The 17,445-nt window shown below is 39.9% G+C and overlaps 1 protein-coding gene across 5 annotated transcripts in view; it reads right to left on the bottom strand.

Moving 5' to 3' along the window:
- ERI3 (ERI1 exoribonuclease family member 3) overlaps window positions 1–17,445 on the bottom strand; it is a 277,371-nt gene that overhangs the window by 242,826 nt on the left and 17,100 nt on the right. For 4 of the 5 annotated variants that reach the window (XM_044442391.1, XM_044442400.1, XM_044442373.1 and 1 more), the window contains exon 2: window positions 10,815–11,089. In XM_044442391.1, coding sequence (XP_044298326.1) covers window positions 10,815–11,063 — 249 coding nt within the window. In that variant the 5' untranslated portion in view covers window positions 11,064–11,089. Of the gene's footprint in view, window positions 1–10,814; window positions 11,090–14,882; window positions 14,948–17,445 lie in introns of those variants that run through there. The other variant, XM_044442365.1, reaches the window with a different exon arrangement.

Here is a 17,445-nt window from a genome sequence, read left to right as displayed (position 1 = left end):
AAATTTAACATAATTTCCCAAATTATGTGAGGGATTTAAAAAATTGATACAAAGGTCTAACTTGCATTAAGAATGTGATCAGGTTAGTTAAGTTGTTGTTGTTGTTGTTATTATTATTATAACATTTCTATGCCGCCCCTTGCCGAAACCTCGGGGCGGCTTACAACACGATAAAATACATTGAAATACAATAGCACATAATAAATTACCATTAAATACAAAAATACAAAAAATACATTGATTTACAAATATAAGATTAAAATTATCAGTATAAATTAAGTAAATAAAAATATAGGAGGAGAAAGAGAAGGAAGAAGAAGTTGCCCTGGCCAGATCATATGTTTTAACAATTCAAATGATGTTTAAATAAAAAGGTCTTTACCTGGCGCCGAAAAACCAGTAACGACGGTGCCAGGCGGACCTCTTTGGGGAGTGAATTCCATAGGTTGGGCGCCACCGCAGAGAAAGCCCTCCTCCGAGTACTTACTCTCCTAATTTCTTTCATGGAGGGTTCCCGGAGAAGGGACTCTCCCGCAGATCTCAAAGGGCGGTCGGGCATATACAGACGTAAGCGCTCGTTCAGGTAGCCAGGACCCAAGCCGTTTAGGGCTTTATAGGTCATAATCAACACCTTGAATTGGGCCCAGGCTTCAATGGGAAGCCAGTGAAGCTGACGGAGGACTGGAGTCATGTAAGCATAACGCCCCATCCCCGTCAGCAACCTGGCAGCTCTATTTTGCACCAATTGAAGTGTTCGGACTGTCTTCAGGGGAAGCCCCACGTAAAGCGCGTTACAGAAGTCTAGGCGGGAAGTCACCAGCGCGTGTATCACCGTCGCCAGGCAGTCGTACTCCAGGTAGGGGCGCAGCTGATTGATCAGCCGAAGCTGAAGGAAGGCGTTCCTCGCCACCGCTGTCACCTGAGCTTCCAAAGAAAGCTCCGGGTCGAGGAGTACTCCTAAGCTGCAGACCTTATCCCTAAGAGGGAGTGTTGCACCATTCAGGACCAGGTCAAATCCACCCTCTCCAAAACCCAATCCGCCAACCAACAGGACCTCCGTCTTGTCTGGGTTGAGTTTCAGTTTATTTGCCCTCATCCATTCCCTTACCTCGGCCAAGCACCGGTTCAGCACAGCCACTGCCTCACCTGGATTAGTGGAGAACGAGAGGTAAAGCTGGGTATCATCAGCGTATTGATGATTCCGCAGCCCACACCTCCTGATGACCTCTCCCAGCGGTTTCATATAGATGTTAAATAGCAGAGGGGATAGAATGGAGCCCTGTGGTACTCCATGGCATAGCTGCCATGACGTAGAGACATGGTCCCCCAGCACTACCTTCTGGAATCGACCGTTGAGATAGGAGCGGAACCACTGCAGAGCAGTGCCTCCAACCCCCAATCCCGCAAGTCTATCCAGAAGGATACCATGGTCGATGGTATCGAAAGCCGACGAGAGGTCCAGAAGAACCAACAGGGATGTACTCCCCCTGTCCTTCTCCCTGCACAGGTCGTCGTACAGGGCGACCAAGGCAGATTCAGTACTGTACCCGGGTCTGAAGCCGGACTGAAAAGGATCCAGATAATCAGTTTCATCCAAGAGTGCTTGGAGTTGTCCCGCCACCACTCGCTCCAACACCTTGCCCAGAAACGGGATGTTGGCCACAGGTCTATAGTTAGTGGCCATCTCTGGATCCAGTGACGCAAGTTAATGCTGAGAACAGGGAGGAAATGGAAGGGATGGGCAACATTTATTAAACATTTCAAAGGAAAAATCAAGAACTTTTATTTACAACCAGGGTGGATTTGACTTAAATTGATTTATATTTGATTGATTAAAATCAAGATTTAAATCATTAGTCAGTGAGACTGGATTTAAATCCTGCTTTGCTACATAATTTGGTTGCATGTCTGCCTTCCCAAACTGCATCTTTTATACAGCCAGCTACCATTATAGGCTTTCTCCTCCAGTGAAAGAATACTATGATAAACCTCAGGTTATAGACAAAAAGATACAAAGGTTTGTGGAGCATTCTGCTCAAAAGGTTTCACTTTCACTGCTCCCCCACACACACATGCACACGCACTTAGCTTCTTGCGCAGATCTTTTCCATTCCCAACGATCTAATTCTATTCATTTTTTTTTAAACTTAGCACTTAAGAGGTCAGGGGTTGATTCTGTGTACATAGATTTGCAAAGGAACAATGGGATTAAAGACTTTTTCCTCAACTTTGTAGAAGAGGCACATGATCTCTGCAAACACACATTCACAGTTTTGAGAACTGTAAAACCAATAATCTGTGATAATATCTTCTAAATAGAAAAACTGCCCAATAATCTTACAGAAACTTCTGGAAAAGCATGACATTGTGAATGGATTAATGGAAGTCATTTACCAAAAATATTTATACATGAATGAATATACAGCCTCATGCTACATAATTAAAAACAAATTTCATGAAGAATAACCTTTGGACTATAATGTATCTTAAACAGAAAACTATATATAGATTTTTCCTCAAAAACATTTTATTTAAAAAACCAATTTAAATTTTAAAAAATTATTTTTAATTTTTTAAAATAATTGATTTTTATCCACCGTATGTACAACATCTATTCACATACAACAGTACACAGAGACACCAATACAGAAAATGTCCAATCTGTATCCCATTTTGGGATATAGTAGCTGCTAGCATAAGTGGGCTTAAAAAAAAAAAAAAAAAGCACTGCACGATACTTGAAAATTATCAATGGATTTTATCCCAGATGGTCAGACCAATTTCAGGATGGGTGACCTGAAAGTCAAATCTATTAAAAATTAAAATGCAAAAACAGGAAGAATGAACACTGCAGAACTTGCTGTAGGAAAACAAAAGTGGACTGGAATGGGCTATTTCCAATCAGACAAATACAAAGTGCTTTACTCCAGAAATGGCGAATTCAAAAGAAATGGGGTGACTCTAATACTGAGGCAAGAGGTAGCACAGGCAGTAAGAGCTATAATCCAAAATTCAACTGAATCATACCAGAGTTAGTGGAAAACCTATCAACATAACCATCATTCAAGATGGGGAAGAAGCAACAATCAGAAACTTCTATACAGGTGTTCAGAAGGAAATTGATAACACACAAAAGGAAGACATGCTGCTAACCCTACATAATAGGAATGAAATAGTAAGAGACAAACCAGAATCAAATGTTGTAGGGAAATCTGACCTATGGGTATGAAATTAAGCAGGATAACAATTCATAGAATTTTGTGAATCCAGCAACCTATTCATTGAAAACACGTACTTCAAGAAGCCACTCTGGTGACCTCCCAAGAAGACCAATAGAGAAATAAAACAGAATATGTACCTAGAAGTAGAAGGTGTAGAAGCTATATTCTTCCTGCCAAAACAAAACTGGGAGCAGACTACAGTAGTGACCATCAGCTATTAAGTTCAAAAATCAGAGTTAAGCTAAAAAAGATCACCAAAAGAAACACAGTGCCATAATATAATTTAAGTAATATCCCAGAAGAATGTAAAGTCCACATAAAGAATAGATTTGCATTGCAGGACTGTCTTCAATTCAAAGGACAGAAAGACAAACAAGTGGGTCCTAGATCAAATCAAGTGAGAGCTTACCCTAGAAGCAAGGGTTCTAACTAAGGCTGTCATGCTTTGGATATATCATGAGAAGGCAAGATTCACTGGAGAAGACAATCATGTTAGAGAAAGTCAAGTGCAGAAGAGGAAGGGGAAGACCAAATATGAATCCATAAAGGAAGCCACAGCCTTGAACTTGGAAGAGCTGAATGGAGATGTCACAGACAAGACTTTCTGGAGGTCTTTCATTCATAGGGTCTCCATAGGTTGGAGACAACTTGACAGCACATAACACACACAGGAAAAATTAAAAACAATTAGTGTGTAGTAGAATTTTCTGTTAGTGCCTCATGCTTTCACAGATTTTCTAAAGCAGTGATGACGAACCTTTTAGAGACCCAGTGCCCAAACTGCAACCCAAAACCCACTTATTTAATGCAAAGCGCCAACACTGCAGATTCAAATATGCTGGGGGATAGCCAACATTAAAAGAACCTCAGTCTGTTAATTAGAATATCTCTTTGCTAAATCTTAGATATTAAATTTCAATTTTTCATAAGAAAACTCAAAGCTAAAATCTTGTGTTAAGAAAAATGAATGTATCACAGCCAGTCCAAGCAAATATATATATATCCTTGGCAGTGCATTGACCGGCCATGTGAAAGCTTGGATGAGTTGCAGCTCGTGACGTCATTGCCTGGCCCCACTGCCTCTTTCCAAGCATGTGCATGACCCCTATGTGTGCTGTTATCTGATGCTTGGCTGCTGGGGCGATGCTGGGGCGACTTGGCTTGCATGCTGACAGAGAGGACTCTGTGTGCCCACTGCAGCACATGTGCCACAGGTTCGCCACCACCGTTCTAAAGCAACTGCTATGAAATGCTTTTTAAGAAAGAATACTGGGCTAGGTAAACTGCTATTCTTAATCTACTAGGGCTACTTTCATGTGGGGGAAAAGCAAGGATCGTAAATGAAATGCACAAGAAAAATGGGAAGGACCTGAGCAATGCATAAAAGTAAATACTGTTTGTCAAGAAAACAGACTCAACCATAACATGTCAAATTCATATACCCAGCCTGCTTGACATTCCACATGATTTTTGGCTTTAGCTCAGGAAACTAGGCCCAAAGTACTTGATCAACTTTCTACCCGCCTATGCTTTAAATTTGAACTCCCTCTCCATAATTAGTCATTCCATTGCCATTGTTTATAAAAGCTCCAAAACAATTTCCCTATGAATTGTTCTAGGGAAAATAATCTTTCTTGGTACCAATGTCCACTCTTGACCAAGGAATCTGTGTGGCAGAATTTCAAAGGGCTACTATAAGTGCAATGATCACATGAAGGGGCCTTTGGATTGGATCTCTCATAAAGGAAAGTACTTTTACTGTCTGAAGCAAAGTCATGGACCCTGTGAAAAATCTAGGTGCATAAGTTTAGTTTAATCACAGCTAAAACACCTCATACTGAATTTTATGTATTACAGGGTAATTACACAAGGCTACTGATTTTTTAAAAGGGAGATGCCCTTGAGTCAAAACATCACTACAGGGATTCATAAATATACAACTAAAATGTGAGTACCCGTGAAGAATACAGCTCTGAAATCTACTACCTTGCTTTTTCTTTCTCAAAATGGAATGTTTTGAAGACTGCTCTGTGCTTCAATTACACTTATAGCAATACTGCATTAATAAAACATTAAATGAACTACAACTACAAGAAGCCCATACCCCAAATTCAACACAACGGATGAGACACAACTGAAATTGAGTTTTTCTGTCATTTAGCATTTTCTATAATTGCATATTTCAAGCAATTAAGTGAAGTTGTAAGGAGCACAGAGCCACAGTGTCAAAAGTTTTTTTTTAAAACTCAGAGTTAATTTGGTTTATTGAAAATGAGGATATTTTACTGTAAACTCCTAGGAAATCCATCTGGATTAGTGGGAGGTATAAAAATAAATAAATCCTTCTAAATAAATTAAACCAATTATAAGTAAACAATCTTAAGCTGTGTTTCTGCACAAAACCTTAAAGTGGGGGATACAGTTTAAAGAACACCAATAAAATGTCTCAACATGGGTTCATAATAATATTAAAATGCATACCTATAAACAAAAGGACAGGTTTTGGAAAAATGCTGACATGGTGTTACAGGAAGAGTTAGCTAATTCATCTCCAGAAATGGAAGCACATTTTAAATTTTAAAAAAAGATTTTAGTCTGAAAGGCAGCAAACTGACTCTGAGGGGACAGAGAAAACTCTGCCTCTGAACGTACTTTTTGCCTTCCAGGGATCACAGTAGCAAAAGGAGCCAGTTTCTTTTTGAAGGGCACACACAGAAATGCAGCAAAGTGCCCATGGGACAAGGCAACATTCTTTCTACCTATGGGTGTAACCAGGTTCTCTGCCTTTCCACTGGGAGAAGCATCTTCTGCAAGCCTGTCCAAGCAAATGAGTCACAGGCCATATACCTACACTTCAGGTTGTGGCTCAATTCACTGCTGACTTGCCTATACCAGAGGTTTGGAATAGGGATGGGCAATTTATGATGTCCTTAGTTTCTCATTTTTCCAGCTGTAGCTCTATCCTGTTTCCATATCAGTTTCTTTTATTTTTTTTTTAACATGGAAATTTAAATGCATTCTCTAACACATTTCTCCCGAAGTACATATTTCTGTATGTGTTTTTGCCCAATATGTACATTTCTTAAAGTGGTTCTCTCTCTCTCTCTCTCTCTCTCTCACACAACTCACACACACACTTTTTCACTTATAATTCATGTTTTTCACATTATAATTCAAGCCTGAAGAACTGCATGGCAAAATTCAGAGGTATTTGAATACAAAGCAATAACAGTAATTATTCTGGTTCGTATACTGATAATGTGAACACTAAATGTTTTAAGTTCTTATTGAAATGTGAACAAAACAAAATTATCCTGCTTCAGAAGAGCTCTTTCCCAGAGCTTATTTCCTGGAAATAACAAGTACCAAGCTATGGCCTTTCTCTAAGAGTATATGAGGTGCATAGATGTGTATGTGTGTATGCACATGCATGTAAGCATTTGATTTTATTAAAAAAAATTTTTGCCAAGAATGCTCAGTTCTTAAAATGGGTACCAACAAGGGACTTTTCATAGGTGTTGAAAGTTAGAGCTTGGGGAAGTAAAAGAGTTTGAAACAGAACTTGCTACATTGCTAAAGGAAGCTCAATATGAACAATTAAAATGTAGCAAAATCTGCAGGGTTTCACTTCAATAGTAACTATGTGCAAGTAGCAAATAAAACCCTTTCACAGTCAGATGAGCAAAATACTATTTGGGGGGAAGGAAGACTGAATTTGCTCCCTGGAATTCTTCATGTTAAGGTGGCTTAGTTCACCCAGCAAGGGTATTTAGGTTGGGAGCTGCTCCTACAGCAAATTTGGGTAAGCGGCATTTTTCACTATCACTGCAAGCTTTTGCTCTGCTCATAGCATCCATGCTCAGGAATAAATTTCATTTATTGACAAGAGAAAGCAAGATATAATGAAGGGGTTGCACCCAATGGTGTCATTCCATTAGCACAAATGATGTTGCGCTAGTGGAAACCAAATTCTGAACTATGCTCAAGGGGAGAATCCAACTAAAGTTCCATTTGTGCAAGCCATTGCACAGCGGTTTTCAGATCTTAGGTTTACAAGCTGGTCCTCTACCAGTCGTACAAAAGGAAAAAGCAACAGAACTCTGCTGGTACAGCAACCTCTTCTGCAAATATTAGATGTAAGTTAAAGATGTGAAATCCAGGCCTAAGATGCTCTTGGGAGCTACATTTTAATTCCTTCTGTTAAAAACCTGGGCTTTGTTTTGTTACCAGCAAGTCTGCAAGATCTGAAGTACTGAAATAACCCTAGCTACTTTTCAGTTGTTAGTACTTCAGGACATTTCACTGAGATATAAGGAAGCCTGCTGGGAAAGGAAGGATATTACTTTGATCTTACTGGCTTCCACCTAGATGATGCTAGATCAATTGTTCCAAATCTCATCTTTGCCATGCCTGGTCTTCAGTTTCATCCTCAATTTCACATTGCCCCGTGTCCCACAATGCGTCCTCAAGCACACATTCTGGTTTTCATTCTACATGCCATTGTGATTCGATTTCTAATAATATTTATTCCATTTTTTTAAAGACTCTGGCTTTCTCAGAATAAATCCAGACATGCTCTGGTCCCTAAATCTGTAAAAGTTTGTAAGGTCACAGGCTGGTTAGTTCAACCATTTCTACTCTTCAGTCTGTACTTGGTTCAGGACTTAAAATACATCTCTCTACTTTTTTTGCAGCATTTTCATGAGCTTTACTACACATCTGCTGGATCTCCAAAAGCACATTTCCAGATTCACACTAAATAGACATCAGAAAAGAAATATAACTCTGACACAGGGAACAAGTTCTCTTTTTTAGTTGGCTATTTTGAGTAAAGTATCTTTAGTGCCCCTACAGGTTTCTTCAGAAACACAACATGACAGCCCTGGGCAGAGAAATGCATGGTGCCACTGAGCCTTGGATACAGTTGATGAAAAAATCCAACTGAATAATATCCAACCTTAATGCACTATCTTCCCCACAAAATATATAGCTGAGCAGCGATGGCACATATTGTTACATTCCAAACCAAGGACTTGGGGGACACAGCTCCTTAAAGTTGTGGTAATTGTATTCCACTCATGCTCCATTTTTACTGCCAGCTGTAAACTACCTCTACATGCATCATGGTTTGCATCAAAATGCACACAGGCCAAGCCCATTTCCAAAAGGGACACAGTACAATTTACAGCTTTTACGGGTCTTTGCACCCAAGGCTGGATATACAGGAAACAGCCAGAGAAAAGTCAAGACATTCTTACAAAATTACTCACAAAAATCAACTACATCTCCACATGTACACTCAAGACTGCAGTAGATTCCAAAGATGCTTAAAAATTCAGTTTATTTCCCATTAGTTGCTCTCCATAGGATAAAGTAACATAAAGGCAAGCACATCGTTAAGATTGCTAATACTAAGATGCAATCCCCCTAGAACAGCTGAGGCCCATATAAACCAAACTAGAAAGAAGACCTGAGAAAGAGGCAGGAAATGGCAGCATGATCAACAAGAATTACCTCTACTGGTTTTTTTTCCTGTGATCAAATCATTTATCAAGAGTGAGGCTTAAAAAAATCCACAAACCCACTGCCCAATTACTCCCAATTTTAGCCAAATCATGTGCACACACCCAGCTTTCTAAAACTGTAGCTTAAGGAAATCACAAAACATAATGGGGCTGAATGCTCTCCAGTGACCCTTTAATTCAGGCACTCTAACCCTATTGGAAATATTTCAGGAGAAAGAGCTCCTTATAATGCTACTTAAACTATTCTGATTTTTAATGCAGATAGGCGGAGGAAAGCAAACCCATTTTTCAGTCCAAGCAAATACACTGCCTGGCCATACAGGTTCACAGTTTTGAAGCACAAATCTGAATTAATACAGTCACACTGAAACAATTCTGACTGTCCATTAGCATGCTGACTAGGAAGCTCATTTTGATTTAACAACCCCTTCTATTTCAAAACCTTAAGCAGCAAGACTGGAGAACTCCACAGCCGTAACAGTACAGAAATCTAAGCTTCCCAATATGTAACAGACATATGCAATATCCTGAGAATCCCCACTTTCATTTTTAAATTAATATCCTTAGCCTGCTTAGCTGTGAAGCTGGAAAATGCATGTGCATTATTCATATTTAGAATAGGAAAGAGAACCATGGAGGACACATATTGTTTGGGTTTCTAGTGATCATGAAGAAAAAACTGACATGTTTCCATAGGTGTGTTTGCACTCATACCATCTCCCAACACTGCAAGTATTTATTTGCCTTCCACCACCCTATCTTCTTGTCAGAATCATCAAACTTTGAATGAATGAATGAGTGCTTGTGGTGTGTGTGTGTGTGTGTGTGTGTATTAATGAGGGAGAGGGAGAGGGAATGAACCAAAATGAACATTTTTGATCCTCATGCAGTATTCTGTCTAAAGTTTGTTTTTTGTTTTTTGTTTTTTAGTATTAGTTGCAAAATACTGAGGAATTGCAACACAAATGCCTTCAGAGATATTCTTCTAAAATGACTGTGCATTGTCAGTCCCAAGGGGAACTGTGCAGTAGCAGCTGTGCAATCAAGATTTACTCACAGGCCCAGAACAGCTGGAAGTTATCTTTTAAAGTGAAACAAATATTGTTTGGTGTCTAAATTAACACCTAAGTGAAACAAACAGAAGTAAGAAAAGTTAACACTTTCCAGCTCTTCTGCCAAATCCAGCAAGCAGTGCTGCAAATTCACACTTAAGAATATTTCACTTGCAAGTGAAGGGGCTTGGCTGTTTCCACTGGTGATACAGAGATTAAGAAGCAGAATTACAGTCTTCTTTCTTTTCCCCACTTTTACTCATCACAGTGTTCTTCTGAGGAAGAAAGTTCCTAATCTTAAATATAAAGAACTAAGGGCATAAGAAAGGCTTTCCCAGAGCTAATAGTGAGCTCACGACCAAGTTGAGATATGAATTCTTTAAGCTACGTGTTGCAGTCACGATCCATCTGGGTTTTCTCTATCTCAAAGCAAACACAACAGCTAGAAAGATTTTTAAGTGCTAGTGTGTTGGACCTAAGATCAAATTTCTGGGGTCATCTTGGGCTGCCAAATTTCATACCTATCTATAAAATAGGAATGATGATCACTCTTCATAAGAGACACAAGTTGTTACATATAACAAGATTCTGGGGCTGTTCAAATGTACTGATAAACTATCATAGCTAGATTTCCCCACAGGTCTTAGCAAATGCTCCAACAGCCATTCTGAATTTGTAACACATAGCTCCATGCGTTATATGCATCTGATGTGGGTTGCTGAGCAGGCAAACAACCCTCAAACAACCATAGTTATTTTTGTGTACTTCAGTGCAGTCTACTCCCTCAAACAGTCTACTATACAGGGTTCTCAAAATACACCAAAACATGCTAAGCAAGGGTGCCAGCAAGTGCCAAGAAAAAGGGAACCCACAGTCAGCCAGTTTGAATTAAATTAAGCCATGGTGGGCAATCAGGTAATGCAAAGTAAGTCACATACTGATGCCACCTGCTCCAACCACCTCTCTGTCCCAGGAAGTCTCTGGCAGAAATAAACAAAATGAATCTATACACTTACCTGGGGATGGATCTGTGGCTTGTCACATGTGGCTTCAAAATCCAACACTAGGAAATTATGATACCTCTGTGGGGGAAAAGATGACATTGCTGCCATGGAAGCAAAGCTGTGAGACGCCAGTTTCCCGGTTGTAATGGAGCCGTACCCCTGGAAAACACCTAACAGCTGAGGGGAACGTAAAGTATTCCTCGATTTCAGGAGTAACTTGAGGCAAAGCCTTTTTGCTGTGGTACGGACAAGTGCTACCATTGAACACCTAGCAGCATCTGGAACTTCTGGAGAGAAAAAGAAAGAATATATTACTCCATAAATACTTACTTAACTGCCATCATTAAAACATAAATTTCATGTTCACTTCATTTGGGTGGAGAGGTGAAAATTAGCTCTTATTAACTAAACACTTAGTATGTATACGCTGTCTCTCTTCTCCCCTATTCTCCCCTTTCCATAAGAATCAAACGGTAAAAAGTAATGTTCACCAAGTGAAAACATAAACCTAGAAAACACTGGAGTGGAGAGGGGAAAGGACTGTATGTTAAGCTCAGGGAAAGAAGCAGGAAACTGTAATTAAACTGGATGTTTAAAGCCTGAAAAATCAGAAATAAACTTTTAATAACAGAAGAAACTTGTATACTCTGCCCTTCAACCAAACTGTCTAAGAGACTAACAAAAATAACTTAAAATGTAAAAATAATGATCGGATGACCAAAATATTGCAATAAAATAATTACAATAATCAGATACAGAATGGTATCTTGACATATGTAAATTTACATATGCAAATTCACCCAGTCATGACACATTGCAATAAGCCATCCTGAAACTAAGCTGTAATGGGTTGGTTGTTTGCAGAAGTAAAGTTCACCAGACGAATAACCAGGCTTACCACAGTTTGTTCCCCTCAGTCCTTCAGCCAACTGTAGCCATTTTCCTAGGGAAAAAGGAGCTTGAAAGGTAGTTGTCAAAATTCTGGATACAATTATAAAAGAGGGTTAGATGGGGAAATGGGTGTTTCAGGTTGGGACCACATGCCAGTGTATGTCCTAGTCCTAAGGTACCCATTTCCCAATCCAAGCCTCCTTTTTAAAGGGAACCAGAATGTTGACAGCCAGCTAGAAAAAAGGGCAGGAGTGCAAATTTGCACTTTCCCAAAACATATGAAGGCTCAGGACAAAGTATGAATGTTAACCCAGGTATTAAACCCTCTAAAAGAGGAAAGGACAAGAAAAGGTTCTTGTTGAGAAAGTGGTATAAATCCCTCTTACCCACCCACCCCCAAAAAAACCTTTTTGCAGCAAAAGTTCTCTTGCATCTTCTGTTTCTCTTGACAAGTTACTGTGTACGCAGCTGTAAAGAAGGAATGAAAGCAGGAGGAAATGCCTCTTCTGGGCAATGTTCAGGATTAGTACCTGTTGCCCCAGAACAGTAGACACCCTCCAGGGCATTGCTCCAACCAAGGCATCAAAATCCCTGCTGTTAGGCAACTGTGTCTAATTTTTAAAAACAAACACATTTGATGCTATTTTTAAACAAAAAATATTCTTTTAAAAAAGGTCTGGCAAGCATGGTATCTTCTTCAAGGTACAGCTTTGAAAAGACTGCCCATAGCTATCAAAATGGGAATCATGAAAGCTGGCTTGACACCTGCTTTTGCAATATCCGGGCCCATGGGGAGGGAGGAAACTATACAAAGAAAAAGTCATGGTGAGCCTGGAATGGTTCCTGAATTAGGTGGGGAGGAAGGGAACCAAGTGCCAGCTGACCCCAGGTGCTACCTGAGCACTTTGGGGGTGGCTAGCACTGGTGGATGCCCAGAAGCCCCATGGCAACAGGGATTTTGTCTTTTCATTTAGTGTTCTTGTCATGGGGTTCTGCAGCTAATTCTCTGGACCCACAAGAGGATTGGTAGTGTGAACCATCATGTGTCCAACAACTCCTAAAACAGCTTTTGTTTTTGGAAGGAAACAAATTGGCAGAGCATCCTTTTGTGACCTCTGTTGATCTACCTCCTTCCAAAAACTAGCAATTCCCTTTATTTTGGGTTTCAGGTAGTGGGGATGGGACATAAAAGAACCAATGGGAACATAAGTACCCTGCTAGATTGTGCCCACCATGAACATACAAGAGGATACAATGATGGGGACACCATGTATGCCACACTGAGCTCCTTGGAAGAAGGACAGAATATAAAAAAGTTTACAATTTTATCAGCAGCAGTATATAAGGTTTCACAGGAATTACTCTTTTATAAATATGATTAATGAACTTAAAATCATACTGATCAATCAAGTTAATCATATGACACTTTTGCAGCCTCCAAAGCAGCAGCTTTTAAAAATCTTAAGACAACAGTTCACCTAAGGTTTCATGTGCTGAACACTACTTGTGCTACCCACAACATATACACAGTACATGCACAAACCTGACACTGAACCCTACCCCATACAAAAGCAATATCCTTTTAAAGATGCATAATCTCCAGCAAATTTCCTAAGCTGAGCAGTGGGACAAGTTAAAGTCCCTATTCTTGGGACTTCCCAAGTTACAGTCCCTACTCTGCACATTTTCCAGGAATATTGTGCCATGAAATACTGAACAAGGAGAACCCTTGTATTCCTTGGCCTTGCAGGATGAGAGTCCAAACTGATTCAGAAATTAATACTTTAAAGACATTATAACAGTGGTGGGCAACATGTGACCCTCCAAAAGCTAGTGGAATGTCATTTACATCCACCCTGACCAGCATAGCCAATGCAGAGCAGTAAAGGGAACTGCAGCCTAACAAAAGCCAGTGTGGCGTAGTGGTGAAGAGCGTGGGACTGGGACTCAGACGATCTGGGTTCGAGTCCCCGCTCAGCCATGGAGCCAACTGGGTGACTCTGGGCCAGTCACAGACTCTCAGCCCAACCTACCTCACAGGGTTGTTGTTGTGAGGATAAGATGGAGGAGGAGATGTAAGCTGCCTTGAGCCCTTTGTAGGAAAAAGGCAGGATGAATCGGGGAAAAAAAATATCAAGGGCAATGCATTTCCCATTACAGCACTAAACATGTAAAACTACAATAGAAATTAGTATAAGGTGCATAGCAAAATTATTTAAGGTATTTGTATTTTAAATCAAGCACATAGAAATCAAAGTTAAATGTGCTAGACCCTCCATCAGGGGTCTACCTATACCAATGTTCACATATTGATACTGATTGGGAAACCTACTTGAAGGTTTTCATTTGCTCTCATGTTGCCATAAAGATCCTCCCCAAGGGGGAAAAATGCCCTGGTAACTAAATAATAGCGTCTCCCCCACTATTGACAGAAATTGCCTATGGTGCAAAAATGCAGAGCCTTAGACCTGCCTTCCATCGGCATGTACCTTGTTAATGTCTTCCAACTGGGAGGAGGAGCAGGAAGCACCCTCGGGAGACTATTATGCAGAACAGGAAAGACTTGCACTAAAACACAGGCACCTAGACCTGGGAACATTCAGGGGCTATTTATTTAAACAAGACACCAACTGCTCCTCTGGATCTGTTAGTCCATCAGGTAAATAACACACGTGCCAAAATACACACTTAATGAGGTAAATAATATGACTTGAAGAATAACTAGCTGTATTTACCTGAGAGACCAGTGAAGGGCCAGATTAGAAGATAATTGCAGATGAGCAGGTCGGGTAAATATGCATTTTATAACCTTCCCACAGAAGGAGTTTTGGTGAGATATACACTCACATTGCAGAAGGAAAGGTTAGAGACTAGGCCATTCGGCAAGCAGAGCATTTTTTCTTTTCTTTTTTAAAACAAAATAGAGTGGTGCACACTATGATGCATTAACTCTTGGAGGGAGAGGGGAAAAGGCAGAAGTGAAAGATGTTACTTCCATAAAGCAATGGATGAAGCCTCGGAAACTAGAAAGGCAAGCTACAAAAATAATAAGCAGCTGCCCTTGTAGCCTAACATTACATTTATCCTAGAGGTTCCCTGCCATAACTACCATCTTTCCATCTAGTGCTTTTTATTGTCATTAATAAATGCATTACAGCCAAATAGAAGTTAGTAACAGTCACTTCTAACCCATCATGGTGCAACATGTATTTGAGAGAGAAGCCTTTTAAATCTTCAAAGCTGCCAAGCTGTGTAGCTGTAGGGCTATCAGACAGATGTAATGCTCTGGAGTAAAGCAACTTCTCTAATATTTTACTATAGCAAAGTCCAGGCCACACCAACTGTACAGAAAAGACCACAAAAAAGGAAGACAAGATCACAACCATTAAATCAAATATATCCAATAAAAACAACCAACTCTACCCATCCAAATACATATTAAAAACAACTCTGCAAATAATGTGCCATGAGCAGTGAACTCAATTTCAGCATCTTACTCTGAAATCTGTAAAGGATTAGAGACACAGTTGCCTCTTTCCCTGCCCCAAATACAAAACAAAATTAACTGGTGGGAAAAATGGGGAAGACAAGCCAGGATATAAATCTAACAAATAATAAATATTATAGAATAGTTTTCTTATTGAAGTGAAGCTGGTGGTTCCCTGCTACATACAGACTTATGTTTAAAGCCTTCTCCCACTACCACTTTGCTTCCCATTCTTGGAAATGGGGAAAGCAAATCACCACCAGTTTGCCCTATAAACTGAAAACAAATCTCACATGCAGCAAAAGTCATGGAAGAAGAGTCCAGAAGAATCCTTCATAGCCAGTGCTTATTTGAGGGAGGGAGGGAGGGAGGGAGGGAGGAGGCTGAAGTATCTCTGGATTCCTATCTTCTGCTATGAAAGCACTTCTTTCTAATCCAAGATTGCATAAGGTGGGCTGCAGTTCTCCACTGGTTCATGAAATTCATTCTACATGAGCTCAGAGGAACTCTACGTCAAGCATTTCCATACTAAAACAATTGCCAAGATTCATCTCAGACGTCTCAAGGATGAGCTTTGGCTGAAATTAAGCCCTGCCCATGGCAGAAAGAACATAAATGGCAATATTGATTTTCAGGTTTGTATACAAGCTAGTATCAGTAGCAAAGTGATATAAGCTCCAGACTTTAAATACTCATGTCTACTAGAAACCAGTTCATATCCTGCTTTGAACTGCTCTTCATAAGCATATGCATATCTTCAAAGACACACAATGGCATCTGTCCCCAGATACCAGTTTGAATCTAAATGGTTGCTGTGGCACTGATAAAAGCAAAACAATTTCTGGGCTAGAACCCCATGTTCAAAGAAGCATAACGCTAGCAAGATTTGGAGGGAAGACGAGATGGAGCTACTCAATAAATCCAGTTTTAAAAAAAGCCAAGTTCTACATATATAAATGGAACTGTCATAGGGGAAATAAGCTATGAAGGACCCTGAAACCCTATTATATGACCACTGAAAATTCAGCTCAAATCTATGTAACTGTACCTGTGCAAACCCTGAGTTCTTTGAATGATCCTCCCTGGATACCCCCATGAAGTAATGTGCACCAGATGACAACTGGGGAAGCTTTTTGGTGATGGCTATCACAGCTATGTCCCACCAGTGAGGTTTGCTTAGTGTCATCCTTATACTTTGGCAGCAAGTAAAGACGGTTTCATTCCTCAGACATTTTAGATCTGAGCATTTTTAATCCAGTGCATTTTAGATCTGCTGTGCAGCTGATATAATAAAAGGGGTTACATGATGATTCAGTTCCCAATATAGCCATATCCTACTGGCTCCATCCCTGACCTGAAAGGTAAAAGCCTGAAAATGGGTACCCATCTCAAACCCCCATAGAAATTACACATAAACAGGATTTCTGATGGCATGTAGCAGCTTTATGCCCACAACAGTATCAGTGTAGGCGGTGGGTGTAAAGGTGGAAGGGGGACTGGAGATATAGGCCCTCCATATATTTGGAGGAAATTTGTGAAAGGGGCTTTGAATATATCCACATCTTACATATTTGTTTTGCTTAAAAAAGGAAATGTACAGAAAACTACGATAAAAGTGAGAGTCTGAGAGATCTGGGTTCTAGTCCCCACTCACTCACTGTCCAATCCACTCATGGGATGATTATTGCAAGGATAAAATGGAGTGGAGGATTACTATGTAAGCCACTGGGGTTCCTCAAAAGTGGAAAAAGGGCAAGACATAAAAGCAATATAATATCAATATTTGATCAAGAAAGGAGTAAAAAGCGGAAGACTCATACATCTTAGAAAATTAGCAGGGGTTTTAACAAGGAGCTTTTAAAATTATTTTTCCTTAACAATAAAGAGTATGCACAAAATTATTTGAGAATTTTAACCTTTTATTTTTATATCCATTTACAATACAGACATATCTGAGGTAGATAAAGGGACCAGACAATCTATATAAAATTTACTAATATATATACCCAAGTTTGTATAAAACATGTTTTTAGAATACAAAAAGACCAATCCAATAAAAGGTTATAGGTGAAATCTAATATCTCCTGAGAGGGCATTGCATGGACCACAAGATTCTTTAAGATCTCTCTCCCCAAGGATAAAGAAAGAAGTCTGTCCTTGAAGATGGAGACTTCTGTTGTCAAAGGGAACAAAGAGGAAATGTGCTGGGTAAGCTGTGATTCCTCAGGATCCAAAGCTCTCCCATGCCCCCATCACACCTTCAGA

Source organism: Varanus komodoensis, unplaced genomic scaffold (genome assembly GCF_004798865.1).
Source record: "Varanus komodoensis strain SLA01 unplaced genomic scaffold, ASM479886v1 scaffold1, whole genome shotgun sequence".
NCBI lineage: Eukaryota > Metazoa > Chordata > Lepidosauria > Squamata > Varanidae > Varanus > Varanus komodoensis.
The sequence above is the reverse complement of the archived record's forward strand: the minus strand, read 5'-3'. Positions and strand labels throughout refer to the sequence as shown.